The 20,339-nt window shown below is 43.4% G+C and overlaps 2 protein-coding genes across 4 annotated transcripts in view; one reads left to right on the forward strand and one right to left on the reverse strand.

The window, feature by feature from the left end:
- The window catches only part of DAPP1 (dual adaptor of phosphotyrosine and 3-phosphoinositides 1), a 32,129-nt gene extending 19,564 nt beyond the window's left edge, over positions 1–12,565 (forward strand). For both annotated transcript variants that reach the window (XM_028743382.2, XM_077933873.1), the window contains exons 2-9: positions 429–551; positions 1,277–1,410; positions 6,014–6,144; positions 7,411–7,458; positions 7,865–7,927; positions 8,332–8,417; positions 9,577–9,664; positions 11,179–12,565. In XM_028743382.2, coding sequence (XP_028599215.1) covers positions 429–551; positions 1,277–1,410; positions 6,014–6,144; positions 7,411–7,458; positions 7,865–7,927; positions 8,332–8,417; positions 9,577–9,664; positions 11,179–11,232 — 727 coding nt within the window. In that variant the 3' untranslated portion in view covers positions 11,233–12,565. The remainder of the gene's footprint in view (positions 1–428; positions 552–1,276; positions 1,411–6,013; positions 6,145–7,410; positions 7,459–7,864; positions 7,928–8,331; positions 8,418–9,576; positions 9,665–11,178) is intronic.
- Positions 12,566–13,176: 611 nt separating this feature from the next.
- LAMTOR3 (late endosomal/lysosomal adaptor, MAPK and MTOR activator 3) lies at positions 13,177–20,304 on the reverse strand. 2 transcript variants are annotated; one of them, XM_028743386.2, is made up of 7 exons: positions 20,205–20,304; positions 17,621–17,663; positions 17,332–17,366; positions 16,499–16,557; positions 15,274–15,407; positions 14,748–14,811; positions 13,177–13,999 (listed from the first exon to the last, which is right to left on the reverse strand). In XM_028743386.2, exons 2-7 carry the CDS (start codon positions 17,627–17,629, stop codon positions 13,926–13,928), a joined length of 375 nt encoding a protein of 124 aa, XP_028599219.2. In that variant the 5' UTR covers positions 17,630–17,663; positions 20,205–20,304; the 3' UTR covers positions 13,177–13,925. The 2 variants fall into 2 exon arrangements, with proteins under 2 accessions (XP_028599219.2, XP_028599220.2); XM_028743387.2 differs by lacking the exon at positions 20,205–20,304 and adding an exon at positions 20,075–20,155.
- Between the last annotated feature and the right edge of the window lie 35 nt (positions 20,305–20,339).

Raw genomic sequence — 20,339 nt, forward strand, 5'->3', positions numbered from 1 at the left:
TAAGTTCTTTAGATGTTATGGTGATGCCAAGTCACCACAGTGTGTGTGTGTGTGTGTGTGTGTGTGTGTGAGAGAGAGAGAGAGAGAGAGAGAGAGAGAGAGTGAGTTGGTGAAGTTCAGGATTCAGTCCAGTCAGATCCTGTTCTCCTCCCTCTATCTATCTATCTATCTATCTATCTATCTATCTATCTATGTCAGATCACATTCCATGCCTGATGATGTGGGCACATGAAAACCTATGGCATAATAAATAATAATAATCTTCCTCAAGTCTCTGTTGCTGCTCTTTGCTGTAACAGAGTAACACAGCTACCCCGTAAAAATTTGATCTTATGAGATTTTCATAACATAAAAGTCTCTCCCCCCCCACCACCACTACAGCTAACAATACAGTAGCTAATGGATGCTGAACTTTGATGTTTTGTTAGGTGGTACCATGACAGTCTTACTCGTCATGCAGCAGAGGCACTTCTTCTTTCCAATGGCAGTGATGGAAGCTACCTCCTAAGGAAGAGCGATGGCAAGGCTGATCTTTACTCTCTCTCAGTAAGGTACAGTATCATCACTATCCCTTACGTCATCCCATACTGTTGAGATCAACAGTTGTGACCTTCCTTTCCACCACCTCCTCCTCCTCCTGTTTTTCCTGTATTTTTGTTGGAAGCTGCCAAGAGTGGCTGGGGCAACCCAGTCAGATGGGAAGGGTATAAGAAATTTATTTGTTGTTGTTGTTAATATGATGATGGTGTCCCATCTCTATCGTATATTTGGTGTCTGGGTTACGACAGACAGGGCCTTTACTGTAATGGCATGTGACTATTCAATATACTCCCAAATGAGATCTGCCTGACACCATCATTGAATGCTCAATGTTGAGCTGGCTAGCTTTGAGAGCCTGGTGTGATATTGATATCATCCATCTACCTACCTACCTGTCTGCCTTCCCACATACCTATCGCTTCTATCTACCCCATCTAGCCCCCATCTACTTTCCACTGTGGTTGCTCTGTATGCCATGGGAACAGCAATAATGGGACAACAGAAAATGAAACTGGACTTGCTGAAAATGGGCAACTAACTCTTGTGATTGGTGGGATGCAATGGGCAGATGGAGGGAGGCTGTAAAGACAGACTAGGAACAAGCCGCTCATGCGTACAAAGGGTTGTCTTCTCTGATGGCTCACCTGGTGTCTTGATATCTCCATAAAATTTACTATCCTTCCTGAGCTAAGAAGAATGCATATTTCATGTTTCAACAGCCTTATTTTTGTTTCAGAGCAAGGGATTCTGTGAAACATTTTCACGTGGAGTACACTGGGTCTTCATACAAGTTTGGTTTTAACGAGTTTCTAAGCTTGAGAGACCTGATCATGCACTTTGCAAATCAGCCTTTAATTGGCAGCGAGACAGGTAACTTACATTTGCTTATCTATCCATCCAGCTGTTAAAAATATTTTAGATTATATTTGTTAACCTGGGTTGTGTCTGACCTAAGTTAAGAGTAGATCTATGTAAATGAATGGACTTCTGTTAGTCATGTCCATTAATTTCAAGAGTTCAATTCTGAGTAGGAGCTGAGTATCTCTTTATACACCTGGATATTCCTTTGTTTTATTAGTTCTGTTCTTCTTCCCTCTTTTAGGATATGACAGAATCCACCAATTGTGCAGAAGCACAATATGTTGTATATCAGGGTATACCCAACAGGTATTTTGGACTGCAATGCCCACCATCCCTTTCCATTTCTGCTCTAGCTGAGGCTGATGGGAGTTGCAGTCCAACCAGGTCAAGCATTCATTTTTTCTGGCACCCCAAGATCCTACTGATTCGGTGGTGGCATCAAAAATGAAATGAAGTGATATGAAACAATAAAATAGTAGACAAAGCACTGCAGCGAGTGGGGAAGTTAAACCCTCTCAGTCTAGTCCACAAGAAGGACTTTAAAACTGCTGGCTATGGAAAAATACATGCCCTATAGGGCATTCAGCAGATGAAGACACTCCCTCATGACAGCATGCAGGTGCTTTGTTAAGGCTGCCCCCCAGGCCCTGGCATCTCTTGGCTTCTATGGGTTGGACCCAAAAGTTCCTCTGAGGGAAGGACTCCTTCAGCCAGAAGGCAGCTCTTCCCATTGAACCCAACTCTGTGTTATCCGAAAACTTATTGTTTTCTGAAGGCTGCAACCCTATGCACATTTGCCTGGGAACAAATCTCATTGACATCAATGGGGTTTATTTCCATTCCTATCAATGGGGTTTTCTTATGGGGTTCACTTCACAATGTATAGGATTGTGCTGCCAGTAGATTCCTGATGCAACAGTTAGTCAGATTATTATTATTATTAATTTATTTTTACAAGCATTGTTGTATGTATTGCTTTTTGGATCAAGCATTTATCCTCCTTACTTAATATTTACATTTCAATAGATCTTATCAGATTAGTGATGAAAGGGGTAATAGAGAACCAAGAGTAGCCCCTGGGTCTGGTGTTGGTGCAGTTTTAAAGAGCCACTGCTTTCCAGGCCAGAAAGGGTTTAATCTCTTTGAAGTGTCATATCTATTTCCTGACATGAGTGTTAAACCCCCATTGACTTGGCCCCGACTGACTCAGTGCCCTGAAACTTGAGCTCTGTTGTTAAACAGCTCCTAAATAGGTTTGTTATTTAACACAAGAGGTGACCGAGGTCCTCTCCCCCCTGCAGTGCTTGGTATTGGTCCAGAAGGAAAATAAAGGCTCCAATTATCAACTGATTAGCTGGCAAATAAGATTTATGGGGACTGAAATTCAAGAGCACTAAAATATCTTGCTAACCTGAAAGCAGCAGAGCTGGTCAAGGACCATGAGCAGTCCTGGGCTCTAATTCATACTTTGACAGAATCCTGCCCCTGTGGCCTTTATGAAGGGGATATCCTTTTCTGAATCAACTCCCTACATGCCCACATTAGTTTTGTTCAGATTTTGGGGTTTAAAAAAAGATCCATCTGAGGATTCCTTTGCTTGGTGAGAGGTTGGTGGATGTGGGACATATACAAACCAATGGCCTGCTTTAAAGGTAAAGGTAAAGGTACCCCTGCCCGTATGGGCCAGTCTTGCCAGACTCTGGGGTTGTGCGCCCATCTCACTCAAGAGGCCAGGGCCAGCGCTGTCCGGAGACACTTCCGGGTCACGTGGCCAGCGTGACATTGCTGCTCTGGCGAGCCAGAGCCGCAAACGGAAACGCCATTTACCTTCCCGCTAGAAAGCGGTCCCTATTTATCTACTTGCACCCGGGGGTGCTTTCGAACTGCTAGGTTGGCAGGCGCTGGGACCGAGCAACGGGAGCGCACCCCGCTGCGGGGATTCGAACCGCCGACCTTTCAATCAGCAAGCCCTAGGCGCTGAGGCTTTTACCCACAGCGCCACCCGCGTCCCATGGCCTGCTTTAGCATGCCCTAATTCTACTCCAGTCCTCTACTCAGCCCTGTCTCTTCCTGTCTTTGCATGGTCTGGACCACCATAAGTCCTATGTGTCAGGAGTGATTTCACCTTCCTGTCATTTATCCTTTTCTTCGCTGGAGAGGAAGAATAATCAACAGCACAAATATAAGTCCCTTTCCCAAAGCTTCCCAAGTTTATTGCTTCCAGAAATAAAACCAAAGACTCAGAACATGACCAGAAATCTGTGCAACATTATCTTTGCTGTTTGTAGGTGTGCGTCTGGGCAGTATCTGGGTGAGAGACCAGCTGGGAATCTTGTAGATACGGCCTTGAGCTCCGTGGATGGAAAATGGGATATCAATGGTCAAATAAAAGACTTGCATAGTATCTATCAAAGTCATCCTATTGACAGAAGGAGTTCTGCTTGCCCCCACCCAACCCCAAATCTGTTCTGGGATTTTCCCCAAATCTCAAGCAGATTTAGGGGTTATGCAGGGAAAGGAGAGGGAGGGTAAATTCAATTGCACAAGTGGAAGTCTTTGTGCAGTTGGGACTATTTCAGATACAACCCGTTGTGGGTGGGAGAGAGATCACCAGCCCCTATTATACTTGCCTGGACATTAAGTTCTTCATGGAAGGCCCTTCTCCAGTTTCCCCTACCTAAAGGGGTGAAGTGCATGACTATTAAGCAGAGGACCTTTTTGCTGATTGTGCCCAGATTATAAAATACCCTCCCCAATGAAACTTGTCTTGTGCTTGCATTAAGATGCTTTTAGCATCAGGTGAAAATGCATTTAATCTCCCAGACCTTTTAGAACTATCTTATTTTATCTTGGAGCTGTTGATTTCAGCTTGATTTTAAAAGCTAGATTATACAGTAATTGGTTTATTTTTGAATGACTGAATAAAACTTTATTGCTGAAAGCCATAGGTCACCACAATATAAATAGAATGAACAATCATTTCAGTATATTCAGCAAACAAATATATATAGAAAAAGAAACAGAAAAATGATACTTCCCTGCCCAATGTAAATCCTTCATCCCTCCCCTCCATTGTAAACTGTTAAAAATACAACAGAATAAATGCCTATCCCACTTATACACCCTAATTCTTTTTTGATTAACCTTGCACACAATTGTTCCATCCTTGCCCCACCACCAACTCCCCGGCCATCTGCTAGATCCATTAACAGTTAAGGAGTTAATGCCGCCTGAGATCAGTGAATCTGATCTCCAGTGTTGAATGATAGACTTGCCCAGTGGCTTACCAGCTCCCTAATCAGATTCTGCGAGCTCTGTGAAGCTCCTTTCATGTGCCTAAAATGGACAGTGCCACCAGCTGGAAAACAGGCGTTGAACTTCACAGTACCACTTCCACTTTGCTTGCGTCTGTGAAACAATACTCAGGAACAGAAGGTTGACACTTGAGCTAAATAATTCCCAAGATCATAACGCAAGCGATGCAAATTCCACAAAGCCTGGGAGATTTAAAAAACGGCTCAATAGATTAAAAATCTCAAACCTTCCTTTGCCCAATTAAAATTCTGCGAAGCTCTTGTGTTACCTCAGGGAAGGTGAAGCAGGTCACACTCAGGGTAATGTGGCTGCTGCCTATCATTATAACAGCGACTAAGAGGAGAAACTGCCTCAGGGGCATAGGAAGGCGGGGTGTGGTCTGTCCCGGGTGTCACCCTGAGGGGGTGTGTGACAAAATGGCAGGCGGTACTCACTGTGAGGCCTGCAGCGCACCCGAGCCATGTGTCTCGGGCGCCTGCAGGCTCCGCACTTTCCGCCCGCTTCCATTCCCCCAGCTGTAGGGTGGCTGAGGCCTGGCGGTACTGTCTGTGCATCCATTTTGGGTGTTGCGCGCACTGCCGGGCAGTTCGCCCCGCCCCTCAGCAGGCCGCACCAGGTGCCTAAGAGACTTCCTCCACCACTGAACTGCCTGACAGAACATTGCACCACATTGGCAGGTCAGTGGCTGGTCCAGTCAAAGGTCTGCTTGAGGGGGACAATGTTTTAAGAGGTACCAAAGAAGTGACATGTAATCTCAGGGTGTGGCACTCCAAGATGTGCTGGCACACATAGACCTCACCTGCCCATGAGCTAAGGTCTTTGGTTGTGCCACAGCTTGCTGAGGCCCATCTTGCAACAACCTGGAGGCAGTCCTTTTCCATTGTGATACCCAGCTTATGAAACCACCTCTTTCCGAGGTTCACATCAAGGTTTCTGGAAGGCTTTGCAGAGGCCTCGCACTCCCTTCCTAGAGCCCAATGAGGTAGGGTTAGTCACACAGGGCTGGTTCTGTGGGTCTTCCTGACTTTGCTCAATTTTGCCTTTGCACACAAACCCCCTGATCCCCATGTAAGTTGTGTGTCTACTGTACTCTAATAAATATCCTGTGTCAAGGGTAAGGGACTAAACTATATGATTCATTTAGGTCTCTCAATTGGCTTGATCCTGTGGCTTTTTTGAACTATTGCTTGATCTGCTGCCAGCTCATCTGCCATTTGTTTTTTTGAGTGCTTCCTGCAGGGTAGTGCCTGCATTTTTCCTTTTCTGTACAGGTCACTTAGCTTTCACTTTCTTTTAGGTACCCTGATTATATTGAAGAACCCATATCCGAAGATGGTGGAAGAGCCCTCCATTTATGAATCTGTGCGGGTTCACACGGCAATGCAGACCGGAAAGACGGAAACTGACCTTGTCCCCAACGCGCCGTCAGTGAGTCACTGCTTTTAAGTGTTACTCACTGTTCAGTAGCAGCTTGGGGGAGATTTATAGTTTTCCTCCATGTCTGCAATCTGGGTCCTGATTGTATCTAGTCACCTTTCCTCCCTTTCCTCTGACTGCAATTTGCAAACAGCATCTTTGTCATTGCATCTAGATTGGCCCTTAGGGTGTGTGAACTGCGTCAGGGGTTCCTGGTTCAAATCTTATCTCAGTCAATAAGTGATCCCAGTCTCAGGCTGCTGATAATTTCATTCTCGGATCCTTGAGGTATTATAAATAATGCATAGTAGGGTTGCCATATGACCTCTTTTTCTAGGACACATCCTCCTTTTCATGGGTAGAGTTGTCAAAGCGATCCAAAGTTAAAAGTAGAAGTTGGCAAATGTGTCCTCTTTTTTTGCTCTTCAAAATATGGCAACCCTACTAAAAGCACAGTATTATTTATTTATTTGAGCTTGGCTATGTGTGGTGTAGTTGTTAGAGTGTCAGACTAGGACTCGTGGGACCAGTGTTCAAATTCCCACTTAGCCATGAAGCTCACAGGGTGACCTTGGTTCAGTCAGAGTCTATCATTGTAACCTACCTCACACGGTTGCTGTGAGGGGAAAAATGGAGAAGGACCATGTATGCTGCCTTAAGCTTCATAGAGGGAACAATTGAAAGTGAAATAATAATAATAATAATAAATAATAATAGTCTTTGTAGAGAACAAGGGCTGTCATTGCCTGGAAGGGTTTTTTTGGGGGGGGTTTTTAAACCACTTCTGCTTTCTTGCCTGTGTCATTAATGGTCTTTGACCATCTGAGACACATCATGCTGTTAGCCATCGAGGCCTAGTTCAGCATTTAGTGCCACGTTACTGCACATATACAATGAACACATTGTTGGAAGTCAAACAATGCTGAATTGCCCTAGGATTTATTTAAAATTTGACCCTCTGTACCCTTTGACAGCATATACCTCAGAGAATATGACAAGTGCCTGGTTTAATCTGTGATACAAGAGGGTGTCATTTCATCAGAACCAACAGAATTATTTTGTGTGTTTACCTCAGGTGTAGACAGGGGCCCATACTTTTGGCAGAGAACACAGTGACCCAGTTTTAAGGATAAAATGAACAGACAGTTATGAGGTCATAAAAGCTCCTGCTGTGTTTTGCTTCGCCAGCTTGTGTAATGACCATGCTCAAGGCTAATGTGTACTTGTTCCTGCCTTCACCCCCATCCTTTTGGTTAACCTTTACCTCTTTCCTTGCAGTTAGGCACAAAAGAAGGATATTTGACGAAACAAGGCAGAATAGTTAAGGTAAGAAATGTCAGTGACTTGTGTGCCTCTCCTTTCCTTCTGTGTAGAAAGCCAATGCAAAGTTAATAATAGTTTATTAATTAAAAAATAGTTATTTTCTAGAAAAAGAGGTGCTGGAATTCACTAGGAACATCTCTTGTTCTCTTAAAATGGCAATGGAGCCTACCTCAGAGGTGCCGGAACTGAGTTCCAGTGAGTTCTGGCTGAAAAGAAGCCCTGGTAATAATCATAAAATAATACATATGATCTGCACAGCAACAAGTATATGGTTGTTAGTACTATATACATGTTCTGAAGCAGAAGAGAAGAAAGGGAGCTCATTTTCAATGCCTGTGTTGCCATTTTCATTCTTGTATTTTTTTCAAATGCCTAAGTTCCTCTAATATCACCCTCTTTATTCTTTCAGAATTGGAAAACCAGGTGGTTTACATTGCACAGGAATGAGCTGAAATATTACAAAGACCAGACGGTGAGTTGGCAAGTTGCACTTGGGCGGCCATGTTTTGATCCCTTGAGTTTGTTGCATATGGACATGAGTGTTGAGATCCTTCCAAATCATGTGGGCCAAAGGAAATTTTGCCAAGCAAACGCCCTCCCACTAATGGTTCCCAGTGGTCCCCACGTGCTTCACATTACTCCGTGGAAGTCTTAGTCATTTCTGGCTTGTCAGTTCAGTCAAAATGGGGAGTGGGTGGATGACGCAAGCATTGCTTCTTTATTATATAGGTGGGTGCCAGTACATATGTAGGTAACAGTGCTTGTGCAGACAGGGCCTCACTTATTTCTCGGCATCTTTATTTGGGGAGTTGGGGGTTCTGCTCATTACAGGGGGAGGGGGAAGAATGATTGTTTCAAAGATAACTTACTTTTAAGTCCACAGAGCCAATCAGAGCGCTCGACCTAACAGAATGCTCAGCTGTGCAGTTCGACTATTCCCAGGACAAAGTCAATTGTTTTTGGTAAGTTGAGACCTAGATGAAAATTACTGTGTTTGTAAAATTACTTCAATACTCGTGAACTATCACAAATGAAGACAATAAATTTATTAGTCTGTCTTCTCAGGAGCCCAGTGAATGCCCACTCTTCCTATTTACCAGCCCCATCAACAAGCCCTTTCTCTGAACTCCACGGAGTGATATTCCTGCTTTCCTTGGTGTCTCAACAGCTTTACACGACAGCTGCCCCTTCCTTGACTTTATTCTTTCCTTCTTGCTTTCTGTCTTACTGTGGCTTAGCATGGGGGAATGGGCATCCCTCAATGGCAGAATATCTGTTTTGCTAGCAGAGGGCATCTCCAGGTAGGGATGGAAAAGACTCTTGCTTGAAGCCCTGGAGAGCTGCCACTGTCAGTCAGTGCAGATAATGCTGAGCATTAACACATGAGAAAGGGACATATTTCTAAATCTCCAGTTCTCCTTCAAGTGTGTGTGTACACCAGGTATGGCCAGACTTGGCCCTCCAGCTGTTTGGTGATTACTACTCCCATCATCCCTAGCTAACAGGACCAGTGGTCAGGGATGATGGGAACTGTAGTCCCAAAACAGCTGGAGGGCCAAGTTTGGCCATGCCTGGTGTACACCCTCTGTTTACTCTGCATCCAGTTTGTTCCCATTGTGGGTCTGGGAAGCAGTATACTGAATCTACATTATCCAGAATCTGTATCTATCCTGAAGTTTCTTAGGAAATATACTGCATATTTACATGTTTTCTCGCAATCCAACTTTGATCCAAATTGAGAAGAGAAACATTTTAAGCTGGTTGTGTCTATGTAGCCAAAGCCAGCAGTGCTGCTGAAGACCCTAAGTTAATTCTGTATGCTGATGAAGTGACAGAGGGAAAATGTCTTTTTCAGCTGGTTTTATTTATTTTGCCACTGGCTCTGTGTTTTACTTTGGTGTTTTGACCCTTCTGTTCAGTTTTTTAATGTTCGCTGCTTTGAATTCTTACTTGGAATAAAAATGGGATCATTTTTGGTTTTTTAAAAAATAAAACAAACCAAAACTAAAACCAAACTTTAGCTTCAGTTCTTCTATGGTAAAATGGGGAATGGGTGTTGGCTGCAGCTAGTATTGCTTATGCTTGTGATACAAAGTCTTTTTACAATTTTTCTTTTTACAGTTTAGTATTCCCACTGAGAACCTATTACCTTTACGCAAAGACTGGAGTAGAAGCAGATGAATGGATTAAAATACTGCAATGGAAACTGGTAAGGAAGTGCCTATCCCTCAAGTTCAGATGAGTGTTTTAGCTTTCGCTTGGTGCATTTAAGATAAAAGGAAACATTTCATGTTGAAAATGTGTAACGCCGAACCCTTTATTTCCTCACTGGCCTTACTATGCATGTAAAAAGAGAAAGTGATATCCCTAGCCTTTAAACAAATATATAAACTAAGGAGGTCTAGGTCTGTAGCTCAGAAATATAGAGCACATGCTTTTACCTAAACAATATCATTTCGTACCCAGCCTCTCCACACAGAGGAGTCTGCGACCCTGGAGAGCCACTCTCAGAGAGTATAAAGTTTAGACAACGCTGAGTTAGCTAGATGGGCCAATGTTCTGATTCAGGGTAAGGCAACTTCCTATTTTCCTATCCAAAAGCCAGTGCAGAAGTTATGGTGCTTCTGTGCAACACAGACCCAGTTTTCCATTCCATTTGCTGCTCTTTTGCACTGCATCTGAGACGACTTTGGTAGCCTCCACCCTCGAGCTTCATTGATGGAGGGGGACACAAACCATAAAGAAGGAAATAACTGAATCCCTGCTCCACAGGCTGAATTGTAGCCACGGTTTGTTTATAAGTGTGCACTAGGGTGTGGGCATCTAGCCCCGCTCACTGAGGTGACCGGGCATAACTATACTGAGGAAGGAGGGCAACAGAAGTGAGGGGGCTACCTTGGACATGGAGGGCATAGTTGTTCAGCCCTGGAGGCGATGGGTGACGGCAGCAGAGGACTCAGGAGGAAAGGATTACAAGCCTAGCAGTTGCACATGTTTAGGCTCAGTTATTACTTGTGCAGCACATAGCGGAAACAGTAGCCTGGTTTGCATGTCACTCTAAGCCAAAACTTGAGAGCTCAGCCCAGAAGCAGAATGTCCAGAGAGGCCATGGACCTTCCTTCCAGGAACCCACATGCTTGCACTAAGCTATGGTTTGGTTTAGCGTGATAAACAAACCAGGCCAACTGTCTGCACCGCTGCCACCAGTTAACTTCTGTGGGTTTTTTTAAATAAATTTTTATTCATATTTGCACATATATACAGAAAAAACATAAACAAAAAATCCACCACATACCTTATACAAATTATATCCACTTCACAAATCATAAATAAAATACATAACTGAGTTAGTCTCAACTGAGCCTTGGACTTCCGTCCACTCCTTTGGTAAGTATCGAATAAATTATATAGTCGCGTACTTTTTAACTCTCTTACATAGGCCTTTCCCGCTGTTCGAGTTATTTCAACCCCGCCAGTGTCACCTGAGATTTAGATTCCATATACATTAAATATTTCTTCCAATTATCATGAAATTTCTGTTCGTCTTGGTCCCTTAATCTTCCTGATTAACTTCTGATACCTGCCAGTGCAGGCCTACCAAGTTGGATGATTAGGGAACAATAAAAAAGAGCAGCACCTTAATGAAGATTATAAAGAAGAAAAAAATCCCGTTTGATAAACTCATGTCTCTGTTATATTAATACCAGGTTTTTCTTTTTGTAGTCACAGATAAGGAGACAAGCACGCCAGCGTGACTCAGGCACATTCAGGCCGTAGCTATTTCTTCAGCAAATCTTAACTGCCACAAAGGCCCAGGTTGGTTCAAATTAATGCTCCATCAAACCTGTCATTGTGACTGTAAGAACTTCTGCACTGGTTAAAAGCAAAAACCCATCAAGCCCATCCAGATGGCCAAAGAAAACCTACAAAGGTGGCATGTTGGAGATGCCAATCTTTGTTCCCAGCATCTGAGAACTAGAAGAATGCAACCTTTAAAGATGGATATTCTGCTTTTAGGTATTGTGGCTAATGAAGGCCTATGCTCCCTGAATTTGTCTAACCCTCTTTAAAAGCCATCATACGTATTCACTAAAAGCTGATCCTCATACGCTGATGTCTAAGGTTCCACTTCCATGGTGTGATTCCCCCACACACCTGCTGCACCAGATGAATGAACTTTCAGCTTAAATGTCTTGGATCTTCTCATAGCAATGGGTCATTGTGTTACCTATGAAGATGTTCATCCTTACACATTTGGTATGGACTGTTTTCTCAGCCATTTACACTATGTACTCTAACGTAAGTGGACTTCTGGTCCCACACAGACTTCTGTGATTTGTTAGTGACCCATGACCGTGTTTGAGAATGTTTGTTCCCATGTGCACTGCAGCACAAATGGAAAGATTCATCTCCATAGACATTGGCTAATACAAATGGAACTTGTGTGTCGGAATGTGCACCCAGCAATGAAATCTCTTTGGTCTAGCAGGGAAAACCACATTAGGAAGTTATTTCTCTCACTTGCTGGATCATGAAAAATGCATCAGACAAAACTGCCATCTAGTCCAGCTTTGTCTTCCATGGTGACCAGCCAAATCTTATGGAAGCACACCAGCAGCAGTGCATGGGAGGGCATGTGTTTAGCATACAATGCCAATAATTCCAAGCCTCTTCCACATGCTCTTTAGAAACCAAGCTCAAGACATAAAGTCACCATGGAAGCATGCAAAAGCAGATGCAACTGCCAATATATTTTGGTGAAATGTCCTTTTTATATGTGCGTGTTAATGAGCATAAGTGCCAACAGCATTCAATGTGCTCTTCTAATTACTGTAAAGTAAGATAACTGGGGACCAGCCTATTGTACTAGTTGTTGTTTTTTAAAACCTGTAAAGCAACCATTTTTATTCTCTCTCTGTGTGTTTTATTATTTAATATTCTTCTGTGTTAGCAACAGGAACATTTCAAAATATACTGTGAGTGCTGGGAATCAGGGTAGGTGTAGAGAACAGGACCATACGAAGGAAGGCTTTTCAAGGCTGTATCTGAAAAAATTTAATGCATTTTGTATCTCTTGTAAAATTTCTAATAAACAGAAAAGAGAACATCATGTCTTTATGCTAGAGTAACAGGGTCCAGCTTCACAAGTAGGGACCTGTTGTGTTGTTTTTTTTAAGCATCTTTTAGCGGGAAATGTCACGATGTCTCAAATGTTTGTGCAATGCTCAGATACTTGCAGCATTTCCTTCCTTTCCTGGAATTTGACACACGCTTCTCTCCCTGGGACATAGGTAGTACAGTGCAAAGAGATAATAGCAGTGCAGTCCTACCCTTGCCTACTCAGAAGCCCGATTGAATTCAACAGGACTTACTCACAGCTAAGTGGGGTTACAACTGCATACTTGGGCTAAGAATAAGCACCACTGAATTAAACAGCGATTGTGCTGTTCTTCTCTCTGCACAGTGTCCAACTAAGTTCACCCTTGCCTGGGTTTTCATTTTACCTCATCAAAGCAGGAGTGGGTTCTTCAGATGCTGTTGAACAATAAGTCCCACCAGCCCAGCAAGCACGGACAGCGGCGAGTTGTAATTCTACATCATATAGAGGGCCAAAGTTCTCTCCACATCTGCACCACAGAAACAACACTATCCAAATCTAAGCAAGTTAGCCAGAAGGCTGTTTTGCAAGATTCTTCTCTCTGGTAATAATCAGGCTACACATCTTATTCACACTTTTATTTCAATCTGTTTAGGGACATGCATAAAGGTAAGATGAAGCAGCAAAGCAACATAATTACATGAACTTAAATAGAAATGGGATAAAACAAGAAATTTCATCCGTCTGTTTTACAAATACGTATGCAAAAAGAACACTGATTGATGCGATCTCTGTAAGAGCTCAGCTGTAGCAGTATTGAAGAGAACTAGCATGTACCTGTTTTTTTAAAAAAGCTTCCAGGCTATTAGTATTTCTCTATCCAAACAAACCATGAGTCACTGATTGTGAGGGGAAGCTTTTCTAGCATTGATGCACAATGTGAGCAAATATTAGGAAGTCTTCATTGCAAGAATGGGAAGGGAAAACGTATTTTTGCACTGTTCATATAGTGGTAGTTCAAAGACAGGCACACCCGTTACTCGTACAGCAAGTGAGCTGGGGGTGGCCAATTCTGAACAGTATTTTTTTCCTATGAAATATATTCTGCATGCCTGAAGTTAACTCCATGGGAGTCATCAGCTGGTCTCCACAATACCCTGTAGTTTTAACAAATGCACCTGCAGCCCGAACCCCCTTCTCCCCATCGTATTCTACATTTTGCTCTATATGCAACTTGTTTCAATTATTTAAAACAAGAGAAAGTAGCATTTGCTCCAAGACACTTGTTACACGGCAGTGGGTTGGAAAAAAGAAATCAATCTCTCCTGTCCAGAACTCAAGAGATGCTTCACTCTGGAGATAAAGTGCCAGGTTAAGAGACTTCCACTACTTGCCATAGCTCTTCAAATAAGGGAGCAAGCTCTTTTTCCAAGCTTACGATCAGCCCTACACAAACACATATACAAAGTGGGAAGGGAAGAGATAGAAAAACAAAGTTTATATTTCATACTAGAGGGATCCATTTGTAAACGTGAACTGATAACCTGTCTATACATTATTTGGGGAAATTGAACTTCATGCCAACATTTTGGCACAGGAGCAAGACATTCTCACTGCCACTGACTATAAACTAGATACTTGCAGAGGCAACACAGGATCTGGTCCTGACCCATAAGAGCTTTCATTCCCTTTGCTCAAGTGCTGAGACCACACTCTGCTCCTTGCGCCAAAGCAGCAGTATACACAATCACCTTTGCTGAGCCATCCCTTAACAGGAGTGGAGAAGCTGGGTTCCTGCATAATTTTATGCAGGTGGGGGAAATCTAGACCTCTGGCAAGGGCAAACTGTCCCTCCCCACTCCCACACAGCCCACAGGGCAAGGAGGAAAAGAGAAAGAGGGATGCCTTGCTCCCAGTTGGCCCATCCCCTGCCCTAGGAAAATCTCACATGGCTTTTTCAAGGTGGGGGGACTAGTGGAGCAGTCCTGTCACTGTGACTTTTGTTGTAAGGCTCTGCTTCTATCATATTATCCACAACTTGGGGGTTGGAGAGGAACTGCCTGCCAATTCATGCAACTGGCCCTTTTCTTTTAAGCAAGTACATAGCTTTTTGAAAAACCACAAGTGTACCCACATATTACAACTTAAATCTAGCAATATGGGTGCTGAAGGCAGCAAAGTCCTGAAGACATACCTGTGTTGGCATTGCTGCTAGCGATGAAACTCACAACCAAAGGCAACCTGTTGAACTGAACCACCTACAAGAAGAAAGACATTTCATTTCAAAATCCAGCACACAGTAAATGTTTTCCAGCAGGCAGTTCACTAGCCTCTTATGGTTCTAACCAGATTCCATTTGTCGCTGAACTCCTATCAGCCCTGACCATTGGCCATGTTGCCTGGGGCTGATGGCAGTTGGAGCCCAACATTACACAACATTACTGGCAGCCATTGGTGGGGTAAGGATGAGAATAGATTTTTACAAGACACTGGCACACAATGCATCAGCAAAGTAGTGCTGTTAACAATAATTTTCTAGACTAATTAAAAAGGTGAAGGAAACATCCTGCCAGATTATGATATTGGCCAAAACAGCTAGGCACGAGCAAATTGCTTCCTGAAACAGAACACCACTCCTCCCATTCCAATACAATGCTTCATTACATTACTTGCAAAATCCATTCATCTGCCAATTCTGGAAGGAAGGCAACACATCTTACCTGATATGTGTTGTAGTAACAAATGATGCTTTTGTTTTTTGAAAGCCCAAGCTTGCTGCCCTGGTCTGTTGCAAGTGCAAAAGTTGACAAGAAACCCGGTCGAAGAGCATGCTCTGGAGCATTATCGTTGGCAACTAGAACAAGAGGACACTCTATAGCCAGTCTCCAAATATTGTAACAGACACATTTTGCACAGATAACAAGCATTTTGTTAGTTGAACCAGCAGCACAAATTCAAGGGACTAGTCCTTGCAAGTGTAGTGAGATTGAAGCACAGTGCAATTCCAAAAGATGGCACAGTTAACATTTTTTAAAGAAAAATAATCAACAATCATGACTGTGAAAGGAAGAACTTGTTGACAAAGCCAAGGTGTGTTCCAGTGGGTTCCTAATGCTCAGCAAGTGGAGTTAAAGTGCCCTCCAAGGTCAACTATCCATAATCTGCTTCAGGAAGAATTTCCTGAACTCCATCTCCATCCTTTCCTTGCCTAGACCGTACCTCCCTCACTCCCCACCCCAAAATAGAATTGAAGGCAGTATACAAATTAAATCATCAAGCAATATACCAGCCTTTTTGAAGCTTGGGGCCCAATAAGATGTTGGACTACAACTCCCATTATCCCACACCACTGGCTAATGGTCAGGGATGATGGAAGTTATAGTCCAACTATATTTGTAAAGGCACAAATATACAAAGCATGTAAACATCAAGCAACCATTTGCCATTTTACACTGGTTAATGCAGTATAGTATGGCAATGAAGACTGCAGTTTTGAGGACTGAGTGCACATAGCCATGAATGCAGCTTTTTCTTCTAATGTAACTCGGAAGGAAACCAGCTCACACCGTTACCAAAGACCAAAGCACCAAGAAAGTGGTTTACACACACAGCTTCCTCAAACAGTATTCTTTTCTTCCACTTATTCTATCCAGGAAAGTGCATCACAGCTGATGAATAGGCATTGCGATCTCTGCTGACTCATGTCTACACTAGAAGCCAACAGAAGACTAGGGTGACAGGGAGTGGATATGTGTGCCTAGTTATATTTAAAATTTCCCCTTAGGAATCAGGATGCACAAGGGAAGAGTTTAAAAGGTGAAAATGATTTCATGTTTTTGTCTATTTCAAAGTAGGAGGAAACGTCTTGCTTTTGAGCAAACAAGGATTTTATATTTCCATTAAATTGATGCACATATCCTATCCAGATAAATGCACAGGTCTTACCTTTAATAACAGGTACACCATCTCTGTCTGACACTACAATAGCATGGAGTCCCTCAACACTGGAAAAATAAGAGGTAGAATTTTTAGCAACCTAACCAGAAATACTGTCAACTATTTCACATTGATGGTGCCCCCTGCATCTTTTTTTAGCCTTACCCAGCTAATCAATTAATCACTTTAACAATTACAACCTGCAATTTAACAATTACAGCACTGTATTAATGCCTCAATCAAAACCCGCAACATTTTCAAACCCCTTTGAAGAATTTAAAGGTTCAGAAAATTATTCCCTTTCTTGGTCCAAAAAAGAATTTGATGGGAAATACAGACCAAACTTTGAAGCTAAGCAGATGCATATATTCTACTTGGAGAAAGGATGATAAAATTCTAATGAAGTATTATGTCTCGGCTTGTAGTGTCAAAACTTTGGAACCATTTAATATTAGGTTACCTAATTATTAGGTTACTGTATGTGTTGCAAGTTTCCCTGTCTTAAGCTGTGTACCTCCATGCAATATCTTACAGCCCCAGTATGAAGTTCCTTAATAAGTGGAGGGACACAGCTCCCACCCACCCACCCCCAACACTTTCCAATTTAGGTACCTGAAAGCAACAATTTTTCAAGGTACTGTATTCATAGAACACATTAAATCCTACTAAGGCTGACTCCATAAGCATTACTGACTTAGAAGGACGTTGCACTGAGATAAATGATAATTATTCCCAAGTCCCATTTAGAGAACAGGTTTAGCACTGGGTTTGAAATTTCAACACAGGTTTCCTGATATGTGAAACTCAAAAGTTCAGAATGTAAATCTACATAGGTACCTTACCTTGGGAGCTTTTTGTACAGGAACCTTTTCAATTCCTAGAAGAGGAAAGAAAAGGAAACTGTTTACCTTAGTCACTTACAGCACACATTAAGAGGTCATGTACTGGAGAATTAACTACCTCTTCCATTCACACTCATAATCACTCACTGGAACCCTCCATTACACCATAAGCTTTCCCTGAAAGCAGGGGAAATGGCCACTCTTTTAGGCATAATACTTTGGTACACAGCTCTCTGTCACATTCAACAAGCCACTTCAAAATGTGCATTATAGTGCTAATTATACTTACATCCGCCATGTTGTCAGAAGTGTTCAAATGAACAGTCCAAACCCTTTGGGGGAAAAAAGTTGCATGTTTTGTGACAAAACAATTTGTCCTTCTATGTGAATATAGCAGAGAACAAGTTTCTACTACACCACCCCTGCTACACTTGGCACTCACGGTGCTTTGCAAAGCTTATTCTCAAAGTCACTCAGTACAGAGTTGGTATTGGGAAATGTCAACCCATAGCAATTCCTACCTGTGACTAGCCAAATCTGTGAAGCCCAACACCCAGGCATGGGACCATGGCTTTCTAGACAACAGAACAACTCTCCCAAAAAGAGTATGTGATAAGCTGAAGGCAATGATTTTAAATGACCTAGTTTCTCCTGTGGCCACAAACATTCTGAGTAGCGAGGTATACCCACTTGTCTGGAGTGCTAATGTACTATACTACAGGGATTCTATAGACACAGGAGGAAAATCTATATTGTAATTAGAACTCCCTCTGAATGGTAAACAAAAGCTAGACAATAATACAAAACATAGTGTGTTACAAGACTTCAAAAGCCCCCTCCCACACAAAAAGAAAAGAAAAACCAAGGGTTACTGTGCTGATCCATTAGGGGAACCAATTCATATAGCAAGAGTAGTAGTATGTGGGGCATTAAACTAAGCTTTACTCAGACCCACTGAAAGTAATTTACATTATTAAGTCCATTGATTTCAATGGGCCTCTTCTAAGTAAAACTAAGTTGACTACTACCCAAAGTCTTTATTTGGAGCAACTAAAAAATGTAAAAAGTGAACAATCTTTTGAGTTCACTAGAACCCTTCTTCAGGCAAATGCTAAACCCCACCCCAAAGGGGTTGGTGGGAGATAATGTTGGGCTGGATGAAAAGTCCAGTGGTGCAGAAGAGTTTATACATGGGCTTAATTGGATTGACCCAATCTGGTGCAAAAAAAGAAAAAAGGCTATCAGGTTGGAGCAATATCTGGGTTAAAGGAGCAACAGCTACTCTTCCTTTGAAACGACTCAGTGCTTTACATTACACTGCAGAATACATATACTATATTTCCTGATTTTGCAACCTTAAGATAGATCCGCCCTTCAGTTGCCAGAGATAAGCTCAGTCATTTCCTTTAGACCTCCTCTGCTTCGTCACACACCCTTTGGCCTACCCCATTCTTGTGATTGTAATCTGCTTTAAAGGTAAAGGTACCCCTGCCCGTACGGGCCAGTCGTGACCGACTCTAGGGTTGCATGCTCATCTCACTCAAGAGGCCAGGAGCCGGCGCCGTCCAAAGACACTTCCGGGTCACGTGGCCAGCGTGACGAAGCTGCAACTGGTGAGCCAGCACCAGTGCCGCACACAGAAACGCCGTTTACCTTCCCGCTATAAAGCGGTACCTATTTATCTACTTGCACTTAGGAGTGCTTTCGAACAGCTAGGTGGGCAGGAGCTGGGACCGAACGACGGGAGCTCACCCCGCCGCGGGGATTCGAACCGCCGACCTTATGATCAGCAAGTCCTAGGCACTGAGGTTTTACCCACAGCACCACCCGCGTCCCTGTGTAATCTGCTTTAGCTGTTTTTAATTCTAAATTGTCATAACCCACCTTGGAACCTGCAGGTGAAAGAATAATAATCATAATCAAGAATGTGTGCTCCTGCGGCTTATGGGGGAGTCATGTGCACCACCAGCAATAAGAAACCAAAACCAAAATCTCTCTCTCTCTCAAGTGTCCATGGTGATACAACACCAGCAGTATCTTATCACGGTCTATCTACCAAGGTGGGGCTGTGACTCTCCCAAGTTCTTTCCTGGACGCCCACGTGAAGAGAAAAAGGTGAAAGCAAAAATGTACCAAATACATACCATTTGGCACTTATATATTGGGGTGGGGGGGGGGGGGAGAGGGAGAGAAAGAGAAAGAGAAAGAGAAGCAGAGGATGTCATCAGCAGCGCTAATGATGACCAAATCGCCGCGCCATCATTATCTCCCTGCACAGGAGCCGACTCTTCTAGGGCAGAGGTCCCTTCAGCTCCCTCAGTCAAATACTGTATTTGAAGGGGTCGGGCTCCCTCGACGGGCATTGCCATTCAAATGGTGTGATCGATAACGCGGGGTGGGGGGGCTTACCTGCCCAGCCCCCCTCCCAGTATTGTATTCAAGTTGGCGCAGGAGCCCGATGGAGCCAGAAACGTCCCGCCGTCGCCGCCCAAACCCAGTTGAGGAAACAAGGGCCGACGGCTGTCGGCTTTAGCTCCGAAATTATCAGGAAAGGGAGAAGACAGGGAAGTTTTTAACGTGTGACATTTTAATGTATTTTTAATCTTTGTTGCAAGCCGCCCAGAGTGGCGGGGGTTAAAAATAATAAATTATTATATATCGCCACTCCTTCTTTTGCGTACGGAATGAACTAAGCGTGTCCTAATAATTAGTAATAATAATAATAACAGTAACAGTAACCCACTTGTTGGTCCCACAGCGACAAGCGAGGGTCAACACCCGGCGCCTTCCTGCCTGCCTTCCCTCCCTCCCCCTTGCCGGTCTCCCGAAGGCCTCTTAACTGTCGGGTCCCCCCCCCCTTCCCCCATACGCACCTCCTCTTTCTTCCGGGTTCAACGCCTTTAACGGCCGCCCTCCCTTTAAACGAGCAGATGCGTCGTTGCCTTTAAGCGAGCTCCTTCCCCCTCCCGTCTACCAGGTCGCGTGACTGCCAAGCGTGAGGCAGAGCA

This window comes from Podarcis muralis, chromosome 9 (assembly GCF_964188315.1).
Source record: "Podarcis muralis chromosome 9, rPodMur119.hap1.1, whole genome shotgun sequence".
NCBI classification, from domain to species: Eukaryota; Metazoa; Chordata; class Lepidosauria; order Squamata; family Lacertidae; genus Podarcis; species Podarcis muralis.

Coding starts and splice junctions, on each gene's coding strand:
- LAMTOR3 (XM_028743386.2), bottom strand. Junction 14,812..15,273: donor GTTACTACAACACATATCAG/GTAAGATGTGTT, acceptor TTCTTCTTGTAG/GTGGTTCAGTTCAACAGGTT. Junction 14,000..14,747: donor TAGCAGCAATGCCAACACAG/GTATGTCTTCAG, acceptor GTGTTTGTGTAG/GGCTGATCGTAAGCTTGGAA.